Source organism: Camelus ferus, chromosome X, assembly GCF_009834535.1.
Source record: "Camelus ferus isolate YT-003-E chromosome X, BCGSAC_Cfer_1.0, whole genome shotgun sequence".
NCBI lineage: Eukaryota > Metazoa > Chordata > Mammalia > Artiodactyla > Camelidae > Camelus > Camelus ferus.
The window spans coordinates 36,598,421-36,610,004 of NC_045732.1; the positions used below are offsets into that span (position 1 = coordinate 36,598,421).

Below are 11,584 nucleotides of genomic sequence, written 5' to 3' on the forward strand. Positions count from 1 at the left end.
GCCTGGATTGTCAACATATCCTACATATCCAAGGATGACATAGAGTGACATTAAGTGGGACCACAGTGGGAAATACGGGATTTGCTATTAGACAAGGTGGGCTGGCATCTCTTGGACCACTGAGGTTAATGTATATTGATGGTGGCTATCTAAATCTTGTAAGGGCTGAATGCTTAAGATTCTTCTGTAGGGAATTTAGTAAATATGCAAAGGTCAATTTTACTGAGTTATCAGACATTGAATCTGTAAGCCTCTTTAGCCACAAATATAGCTCCACCTTCTGGATTACAAAACAAGCTCCCCTTGGGTAGATTCTAGCACATGGGGTGAATTTTTCAATTCATCTCAAACTTTGCTTTGGTGTTTGTCATAAAAAAAAAAAGACCTAGTTCCTTCCCAGAAAAAAAAATCACAGTTTTTTCTCCCACTTTTAAAAAACTGTTATCAAGGATAGACAAGTTTTACTCAAACTCTGAAAACATAATTTGCAGCATCATAAGACTACCTTAAAAATGTGATGACTGTAGGTGGTGAAAATGCTTTCAGTGACTCATAATTAGATAACACCCAACTTGGAAATAAGAGCAAAAAAGTACTTTTTACCAGAGAAAATGTAATGAGATGTTGCCATCATTTAGGCTGTATACTGGTGCTTTACAAACATAAAATTATAGCTTTACAAAAATGCGAGTTAGTACTTACATCTGAATACCCTAATTTTACATACTTAAAGTCCTTAATTAAAAAAAAAAAAACAGCAACAACTCAATTGCAAGTTGACAAATAGGGACAAAATTCCTTGCCAAAAATAGTCATTAAAAGCTAATAGTTACAGAATATATTTTACACTGACTTTAAAAAAAGTTTGTGTTAAAAATCATAAAATAAAAGGCATAAAATAGGAGCTATTATTAATGTTGTAATGGTGAATACTGGGTTCGGGTTGCTATTTTAATGGCATTTATTCTGTACAATATAGCTATGTGGTCTGACATTCATTTCTCTTCTTCATTCCTCTTATTTAGAATTTCTTAGAGTAAGGAGAATGCCATTTCTTTAACTATTCAATGATCATCCAGAAGCAAACGTACAGTGCAGGAAGATAATCTTTATTATATTTTAACTAGAAATAGAGCAGATAGCAAGTTCACGAGGTATATTTGATTATTATTCTTTTAAAATCAGGCTTCAATAACAATAAACGAAAACAAGCCTTAGCTGCACAGATATTTTGGTCACTATTATAATCTTCAAGGGCACAAAAGCCAGCAGTGTAAAATAACATAAAGGTGACGACTGAGAATTTTTGCCCAAAATGTAGATCACTGCATTAAACCCTCCTTGTATTTTCTTAATATTCTTCTTAAACATTCAACAATTACTGTTACTCAGCAAAATATCCAACATGCACATAGTATTCCTACAAGAATACTATCTTAATATTGTCAGTACTAAGCTTTTCTTTCCCCCCAGAATTCAGTGAACCATGGTTCCACTCCCTATATGTAGTAGTGTTAGTGGTAATACGCAAAACTGATTTTGTTTTCAAGACTAATTAGCGTATTGACTTCACATTTGGTGGCCAGCTGTGTACCCTAATTTTTCATCTTTTATTTTCTTAATAAATTTAACTACATTTCATAAGCCCTGAGATATTCAATAACCTGCTAATGATTGTGTACTTTTAATTTATATTTGACTCCACTCAATTTGAACCCCGCATAATAAGTATTTAAAATTATTATTTACAGAAGATTGTAACTAAAGCAATGACAAAAATGTACTATTTGTAAATTAGACTGCTAATAAGGCCTTTAACTACAAGTTGCATATTTTATGCATTTTTTTTTGCTTGCTAGGAGCAAGTCTTAAAATTACATCTATAATTCTGTCAGCAGTAAGTGCTTTTCATTTGCTTACTTCTATCTGGACAGCCAGATTCACTTTTTGCCTCTCTTGTAAAACAACTTTTTTTTTCCTTCCCCAAACATAAATGTTAGTTATTCAACTCAACAGGTACCAAAAGAAACTTAGAATTTGAACAGCATACTGATAACTACAATGCCTAGCAGAGAAACAGCCCATAATAGGCATTCAATAAATATTTGTTCTACATGGAATGAGTGAACTGTAAGGCAGCTGTTAGAGTCATATACTTTCATCATACACTGTAACTATTTTGTTTAATTGGGGAATTCACGTTACCAGGTTTAATTTGCCCTCTAATGTAAATCCAAGAATCTGACATTTTAAAAACTGATTCAACAATTCTCAGAAAATGTAAACAAGTTAATAATAGTTGCTACTTTAATATTAGCTGATAGAAAAAAAGGAATGGAATTACTTTCCACTAAATCATGTGGACAACTAAGTGAGGCGAAGAAATAAAAAGCTAAGAAGTGTTAACTGACTATTACCATTTTCCTCCACATTTATCCTTGCAGCTTTTTTGCTCATATATTTATTCCTGTTAATTTTTCTCGCTGAAAGAGAATTTAAGCATCTGAATGGATTTCCCCATCTCCTTAGGTACATATAGTTAGTGAAAAGCCAGTGTAAATGTAAGATTGTATTGTCAAGTCATGCCATATTTCTGCATTTGATTTTCGCTAACATTAAGTTTTTCTATTTAAACGATGCTGTATAGAATATGAGATAATCTGCCCACTATGAGATTGCTTGCTTGTACTAGTCAGTTTTTGTTGATAGTTTTGAAGCATATTGCACACTTGTCATCTAGCACATTAACAAGGAACTGTTACTCTTTTCAGAAAGGATACACTGACAAATTCTTAAGTTAATGGCATTGGCCGAACATTTTTAGCCTGTTACAGGACAATAGCAATGGCAAACACGTTGACGATACAGTTCATGGTTCGGTTCTCCCATCTTACAGTACAGGTTCCTGAAAACACACACACACAAAAAAAGGACTCTGAAATACCAGCAAAACATCAAAATTACCAGGGAATATATATATACATTTTTTCAAAGGTTTTAATATCTTATTTCCTGGAATCTGTTAAATCTTTGTATTTCATATTTGTCTGAAGGCATACTTGTTACTAGGTACAAAGTAATTCTGTTGATAAATTCTTATGAGGATTTAATTAGAGATAAATAAGAATCTGATAATAAGTGCACTATGTGACTTTGCTAGAGGCTGGATTTTGTTTGAATCAGCTTAAAGTCTCTTACCATCAGATGTGGTGTCCCAAAAACATGAGCTGGCTGTGTGAAAGCCATATGCACTCCTCTGAACCACTGCACAGGTCACTAAAAATAAAGTTGCTGAGTGAGAACAATTACAAAGGAAAAGATAACTGTTTGAGCTCAGAACTCTAAAAGCTATTTAAAAAATAACAGAAAAGAAAGCATTCAGCAAATGGATTGAAAAAAATAAGTCTCTTGTCTCAATGATCTACCACCACAATTTTGACCCCACTGCATCTAGCCTGTCTGTTGCCCCCGTGCCAAAACAATGGTGATTGTATTGCAGGAAAAGTCTGGGCCAAATTATGTGCCTTGTCCCATGGGCATAATTCAGACACAGAAACAAAGAAAAGATTCCACTTTACAATCATTGCTTGGCACTTCAGAGTCCTACATGTGAGAAGGCATGGGGCTACTGAAAGGAAGACAGGGTGAGGGAGTTTCAGAGGAAAGAGATAAGCGATGCAAATGTAACAGATGATGCTACCAAAGACAAGTAGATGGTTGGCAGGAGCTCAAACTGCTTTTGAGTAGCAAAAGATCTCCATCTTTTAGGTATTATCATAGATTATCTTTGGATAAGTAAGTCAGAAGTCCTTCACACCCTATTAGTATCCAACGTGAGTGTCTATCACTCATTTACATTCTCTAAATTCAGAGAAAACCACATGGACGAAAGTGAGTAAACTAGCGAGGAGGACGCCGATACTTACCAATATACTTATAAGCTTTTCCCAGCTTAACCAGATGTGCTAAGGATTGTTCCACTATGCTTGCAGTCCATTGGTTAATGTTGTTCTGATTATAATCTTCACCTCCCAAGACTCCATCTATACACTAAAAAGGCAGAGGACAATTAAACAAACTATACATATACTGCAGCAAAAAATAAAATACATTTATAACCCAATAAAACATCTTAGAAAATATGCATCTGGTAAATATTTTGCATTGTCGCTGTTTTAGAATTTTCAAAGCATTTCCGCATGCATTCTCTCACTCTGTGAGACATTATGGGCCATATAAAGATAACTGGGACATGGCCTCTACTGTAAAGAACTTAACAATCTAAGAGAGAAGCTAATAAAAGAACTCTATAACACGAGGAAGACTAATCAAGGGTGATAAGCCATGTCATAAAAGGATTTTGGGGGTGGAGATTTTAAAAGGGTGCTATCAGTTGGTTAAAGAATGGCTTTGAAACAGCTGGGATTTGAACTAGGTTTCAGATGCTAGAAACAAAGGATGAGACCAATTTTGAAATATATTTCTCATGTACAATAATTATATCCTCATTTATATTATGTAACTGCTTAGCTATAAAACAATGAACACACTTGGCCACTAAAAGTAAATAATCAGCAAACACTACTTTTCAGGTGCTCTAGAAGAAGTTAAAGAATATTCCACAGTGCTTACTTTCATCCACTTCTGAAGCTTGTTTAGGAGCACTCGTTTAGTATCACAGTTGTAGGTTCATGGTCACCTCTGCCACCTCCTCGCTGTGTGACCTTTTGCAAGTGACTTAATCTCTTGAAGCCCCTATTTTCCTTATCCTTAAAGTAGGGATAACAGCCTCATCTTGTCAAGTTGTTGGGAGGATGGGGTGAGATAAGGAATGCCACGTGCTCATACACAGTCACTGCCGCAGAGTAGGCATATAAGTAATGATAGGTATCATCACCGTCATCATCATGATTGCTGCTGTTATTTTTTTTTCCAGTTTTATTGAGACATAATTGACATATAACATTGTGTGAGTTTAAGGTATACAACGTGATGATTTGTCACATGTTATATCATGGAACAATTACCACAATGAGGTTAGTTAACACATTCATTTCCTCACATAGTTATCGTGTGTGTGTGTGTGTGTGTGTGTGTGTGGTGAGGACACTTAAGATCTACTTTCAGCAACCTTCAATACAGTGTTGTTAACTATGGTCACCATGCTGTATACTAGCTCCTGAGAACTTATTCATCTTATAACTAGAAGTTTGCACCCTTTGACCAACATTTCCCCACCCTGCGGCAATCACCATTCTACTCTCTGTTTCTGTGAGTTTGGTTTTTTTTTTAAGATTCCACATATAAGTGAGATCATACAGTATTTGCCTTTCTCTGACTTTTTTTGTTGCTATTATTTTTTATTCAAGTGATAGAGCCTGGAGAGTAAAACACTCATTCAATTTATTTATAGAATCCAGCTTAATAAGACAGACACATACACACACTCGCACAAGCACATGCAGGCAGCTTTCATTTACTACAATTGGACTATAGTAAAGGTTCATAAAGACACTAACTACTATGGAATCTTAAGCTGGATAGTATAAAATCTTCACTAATCATAAAATGTAGAAAGAGACATTAAATTTAGAGGGGTTGAAGGCAATAATGTAGCTCAAATTATTACCCTAGAATGTTCAGTAGCATGAAGAGTTAGGAGAGTCAGTGGCCCAAGGTCAGGGGAGCAGGGTTTTAATTCTGGCTTTACCATTCCCAAGCTGACAGCCTTTGGGAAACTTCTTCCTCCCCCGAGACCGCCTTTCCTTCATGGGAAACAGGTAATCAAGCAGGGGAAGAGAAGAGGGGAATTGAGAGTGTGTGAGGGGAGCATCCAGGGAGAGGGAAGGATGAGTGAAGGAGGGGCCACTATGATCGAGGGTCATGTTCTCAGGAGCTAGTATACAGCATGGTGACCATAGTTAACTTTCCAGTTCTCCTCTAAACAACAGAAACATCAGGGGCCTGTGGACCCCATGGTAAATAGCCCTGCTAATTACTATTCATTAACATTTAGCCTTCTTAATTACCATTAACCAGGACACTAGATAATGAGGTCTTTAACCTGCTCTGTAGTCCCAGGGCCAAACTCGGCCTGGACTCGTAGCAGGCACACAATATATGTTTGACGTTGAGGTAGTAACTGGCTTTGGTATACTCTCTGGGTATCCTGAATCAAATACATGTTAGATTAAGCTGCAAGTTAATTCTATTTGTAACTCACTTTTTCAGTGAAAATTTGTTTCTGGGCAAATTCTTTTATTGACAGTAAATAAAATACATACATATCACTGATAGGTGAGTGGCTCTAAGACTTCAGCAGGAAAAAATATATAAGTACAGGAACTCAGAGCAAGGAATGTAAGGAAAGAAAATAAGGAGATCAGCCAAAGAGAAACAGAAATGCCTGCTGAAACTATACAATCATCTGGGAAGTGCTGAAAAGTTTTCACATGGTGCGCGCACGCTCTCTCTCTCTCTCAAAGCCTTTCTAATGCCTCAGTGGCAAAGAGACGTGGCTCACAGGGACAGAGGGGAGGGAAGAGAATAGACAGGTAGCTGAAAGCCACCTGTGGCAAACCTGACATGTCTTTGAAGTCTCAGATTTCATATGAGCATTTCACATGAAGCTGGCTTTTGACTCCATAATGTATCAGTTTGTTTTTATTTTAAAATGGTGTTAAATTATTTATATTACTTAACTCTCTCGTGCAAGTAGGTAAGCAAAACTGATGCTCTAAAACGCACCCAGTGGCTTTTAGGACCCCCTAGCCACCGTCAAGTATGTGTATCGCACTTTAAGAAGCATGGTTCTTTTAACTGAATAAACTATCAAAGTAATACATGCCTTTGGTTTTAAAAATCAAACAGAATAGAAGAACTTACAATGAAAAGCAAGAATCCCATCCCTACCTGTTTCCATCCCCAGTCTCTTTCCCCAGAGGAAACAGCTTTGGGGTACAACTGTTTTTTACCTCTTAAGGGTCACTTATATGTCGGCAAGTGTTTATATCGCTAGTTCTTGATTTATGAATTATAGACAACATCCTTAGAGCTCCTGCTATGATAGATGAAAATTTAGTTCTCTGAGACCACCTGCCAACTCCTACCTCTGCCCCCATCCCCCACTTCCCTCAGTGCAGTGAATTCACTCTTTTTACTTCAGTATATTTACACCATTAGGAGCATGCTTCTTTTCTATTCCAGATGTTTCCTTCTGCACAGAGCATTTTTCCTTATCATCCCTGGCCTTTTGTCCCACCTGTTATTTTTCCTCTCCATGGGGGTGGAACGAGCTGCCGGTTGGTGGGTGACAACCATTGTTTCACCCTTCTCATCTGGGATAGCCCATCTCCCAGATGCCTTGGACATGGGTATTTGGCTCCTCCTCCCTCCACCCAGACCAATGAAAGGTACCAGCCTGGCTAAGAGTTTCTCTCTGCTGACTCAGATTTTCCCTTGGATGCCTTTTCCAACGTCTGAACTGACCAGGTAGGGAGTTAGCAAAACGAGCTCCAATCTCCAACCCAGTCTTTATCAATAATAACGGCGATGTTTTGTTCTCTTTCTACTGACTCTTTGGTCTTTTCATTTGGTTCGGAACATGGGTAAAGAAGGTATCATTTAAAAGACTCCTCAAATACCCCAGCATCCTTTTCTTCATTTCCCAACCACCAAGGACAGTCTGTCTTGACTTTCCACTTTGAAAAATGAGGCTGTCATCACTCCTGCCCGTCCCATAACCTCCATCCCTTGCAGGATTTTCAGGTGCCTATCCAGCCCTCTCAGACCTCAGGTTGATCCTAGTTGTACAAGGCCAGCCCAGGGTGAGTTCCGGGTGAGCTCATGCCCTGAGCATTCAGGCAGGTAAGGCAATGTCTCAGGATGGACTGATGAGGTGTTCAGTGCACAGAGGGGCGGGCCAATCCAGCCAAGCCAAAAGGTAGGCAGAGCCTGTTAGGACACAGACCCCAACAGCCATTCCCGCAATACAAGCCTGCCTTCTGGGCCAGCTCATTTTTCTCTCGGATTTGGCAGTTAAAAATGACTCAGGACTATTAAAATTTTTCATAAATACCTTACCCACAGTGTAGTCTGGTTGTGATACCACTAGAATAATTAAAGTTCCTCTGCCAGAATTGATTCCCAAAGAGAACATCTTGTGTATTTGCCTAACACGAGGACCAGATGTCATGTTTCAAATATTGTTCTTAAGATTTTGATTTACTATCATATGTGTCTAAAAGATGTTAAGGGATTATTTTTCCAATTATATTGAGCTTAAAAAAAGCATATAATAACCCAAAGCAGATATTTCTAGGGTCTTTTATTTACTTTATATATATATGTATATACTATAATTATATGTTTATTATACTATACATATAATTTACCTATACACATATAATTTCTTCTATACATATAATTTATCTATACACTTTTAGAGCATTAACATTTAAAATAATATTAAAAAAATTTTTTTTGTTTTTTTTTGCGGGGAGGGGAGGTAATTAGGGTTATTTATTTATTTTTTTTAATGGCGGTACTGGGGATTGAACCCAGGACCTTGTATATGATAAGCATGTGCTCTGCCACTGAGCTATACTTTCCCCTCTTAAAATAATAGTTGACCCATGGAATAAAAGTTCTTTTATTCAAAAGACAGAGAATCTATTTTAGAAAACAGCAAACCAGTTTTCTAGACCAGTACTTAAACATCACTTTCAGACTAAGCCCCAAGATGCCCGACAGCATCCAACACAACATAGACACACCCCTATAAAGAATTAGTAACTATTAAAAATCTTGTTTTAATACCAAGGTTTCTAACTTTGTACTGAAAGTCAAAACACAGCTTTTAAAAATTTCAATCAATGCATGAGCCTTTAAGGTGAACAAGATATAGAACTCACCTCCTTAACAATATTGTGGGCTTCATCAGCATTGAAGCCAACCTAAAGAGGGAGAACAAAAGATAAAGTTGCTTTCAACACAGACGTCCTTTTCCTGGTAGCTATGATGTTACACAGAATACCCTAGGCTGGCCTAGACAGGTGTTAGTGACAGGAGACCACAGTGAAAAGGGGCAGCAAGTCTGCTGAGTCTACTAATCCCACCTTGATCACCTCTGAAATCGCAAAATGCTTTCCCCACCTACCTCCCTGAAGATTTCGATGCATTATGTTGAGACAAAGCCTGGGCAACTACATTTTTTTTTAAAGTGCTTTACTGGTAATTCTGATGAACATCTGAGATTGAGGATCACTGTATTGTAAAGCTCAGGAAATAGCAGAAGGTGGATATAAGGATGTATGTGTTATCAGTACACAGCAAATGGTTGCAGCTAAGTGAGAATGAGGTGGACCATGAGAAAAAAATGCTGAATAGATAATTTTCTATTTTTTTTAACTTATGCTTGGCAAAAATGTGGCTTTCCTAAGTTAAAGGTTATGAAAATACTTGATCATTCCAAATTAATGTCACTTTAATACATAATAGGTCTGGCAACTTAGTCTTTCCTGTGGAGATACAAGTTTGATACAGTCTCGAGTTAAAAGCAAGTATTTTATCTTTGTTTTATATTAAAAAAAGATTCTGTTGGAAAATAAAACCAGCCCATGCTTTGCAAAAAAAAAAAAAAAAAAAAAAGCAAGTATTAATGACAAGGAAGTGTCCAAGAGTAGAGAACTAGGCTATGTGACAAGATTGCAGTCTAAACCAAAACACTTCAGGTAATACATGCTTTGTTTCTATGGAGATATTTTTAGGTGCTTTATGATATCGGGTTTGTAAATCCCACTGCACAACTTAAAATTAGTTCAAAAGCAAGTAAATTCTAAAAATAAGTCATCTTGAGTACAGATTTAAAATAGTTTCAACTCATTTAATTACATCAGATAATTCCCCAACAACAAAAGAATAAAAATACCCTAAATAATTAGGAATATGTCATGAAAACAGGTCTCACAACTGACCCTATTAAAATGATCATTTTTCCTTAAAGTAAGGTCCTTATCTATTTTCAAAAATGGTCTACAAATTAAATAATGTCCATTTCTGGAAGGTCACCAGATAATCAGGTTGTACTGGGTGGCCACCGATGCTACCTGCATCATAGAAGTTATGAATTTAAATATGGTCTTAGCTTCTGCAGAAGCCCACGCCCTAAAGATGAATGGTTCAGAAACCCCTTCCAGGAGTCTAATAATACACCATTTTATGCTGCAACTCCACCACGTGCCTGTCTACTTTTATTTCACCGTACCATTCACCTGTGGCCACCACTGGGCAGAAAATGTCTTTGTTCTGCCCTGTCACAGGTTATGCTGGGATCCAACAGGCCTCATCCTCGTCATGGTTAAAGTGAAACCAGAGTTGTAGTTGTGTAAGTCAGAGGCCCGGGTTCAAGCAGAGCATCTGTCATTCCTGGCAGTTCTAACTTTGAGCAAGTCACTTAGGCGCCATGAAAGTCAGAGTACCCCATCAGTAACAGGAAGATGACAACTGACATCACGGGGCTCTGGTGAGGTTTCGTGGAAGCCAGAGTCAGTAAGCAAGAGCTCCTAATCCATAAAGCACCTCCTTCCAGACCACCCAGGGGAGAGTGCCCGGGAGCGGGAGCGGCTCTGCCACCTGGGCCTCGCTTGGCGGGGATGCGGCACCTGCTTTGGGGACACTAAAGGGCAGAGGAAGCAGCCGGGGAGACCGGTTTCCAAGGCCCGCCCGGCAGAAGGGCGGCTCCCGCCACCCCATCCACACCCCATGCACCGCACCCTGAGTCAGGCATTCCACCCCTCGACCCCGACCCCACCGCCGGTCCCCAGTACTCCCCCATCCTTCCACCCCGACTCTCAGCCCACCCTCAGGGCCTCCGGGTGGGGAGCCGGGGATGGGCGAGGCGGATCCCCGGCCCCGAGGAGAGGACCCGGGCTCGGAGGACGCCGCACCCCAACTCTCGGGGACACCTGGCGCCGGGAGACCACCCGGCGGAGGCCAGACGGCGAGGCGGTCGGGGGCGGGGGTCGCTCGAGGGCGGCAGAGGGGCGGTACCTCATCGCAGGGGCGGTGGTACTCCTCCATGGTGGCGCCGGCTCTCCCGGGGGGGGCGGAGCGACGGGCGGGTCGAGCTCCGCGGCCGCGCACTGGCCTCCAGGGAGACCCCGCCCCCGTTTATGCCCCGGGGCGTGCCCCACGCAGGCCCCGCCTTTGCGTTGCAGTGACACCACCTTCCTGGCCCCCCCCTTCCCTCCTCTTTACCCGCAGGGTTCCCGTGGCGGGAACCGTCTTCCCGCTGCCTTTCGACCTCTCAGAAGATGAGGGATGGGTGTTAAAGAGCTGGAATTTGTGCTCATGTGGGTCAAATGGGGTGTCAGTCTGTCTAGACTCAGTATTATTCATTGAGTGCCCACTGGCCTGGTTATTTGCACGTATTCGTACATCATCCAGCAAATAAGTGTAGTGAATGCAATGGTGAACCAGCTGCCTTGATTTGTCTTCTTACTAGCTATGTCACTTGGAAAAATTAGCCTCCCAGAGTCTCAGTCTTCTTGTATGAAAACAAAATTATACTTATTTCATGGTTAGT

At 39.6% G+C, this 11,584-nt stretch overlaps 1 protein-coding gene across 1 annotated transcript; it reads right to left on the reverse strand.

Moving 5' to 3' along the window:
• Positions 1–1,088: 1,088 nt before the first annotated feature.
• DYNLT3 (dynein light chain Tctex-type 3) lies at positions 1,089–11,155 on the reverse strand. The gene is made up of 5 exons (XM_032474977.1): positions 11,050–11,155; positions 8,913–8,954; positions 3,927–4,050; positions 3,199–3,276; positions 1,089–2,905 (listed from the first exon to the last, which is right to left on the reverse strand). The coding sequence occupies exons 1-5, from the start codon at positions 11,077–11,079 to the stop codon at positions 2,829–2,831; spliced, it is 351 nt and encodes a 116-aa protein (XP_032330868.1). The 5' UTR covers positions 11,080–11,155; the 3' UTR covers positions 1,089–2,828.
• Positions 11,156–11,584: the final 429 nt, after the last annotated feature.

Bases quoted from the DNA above. Each gene is read 5' to 3' on its own strand.
- DYNLT3 (XM_032474977.1), bottom strand. From the start codon at position 11,079: ATGGAGGAGTACCACCGCCCCTGCGATGAG. The intron at 4,051-8,912 runs GTGAGTTCTATA...CTGCCTTTTTAG, and splicing joins CCCACAATATTGTTAAGGAG to TGTATAGATGGAGTCTTGGG. The intron at 2,906-3,198 runs GTAAGAGACTTT...GTGTGTTTTCAG, and splicing joins TTGGGACACCACATCTGATG to GAACCTGTACTGTAAGATGG.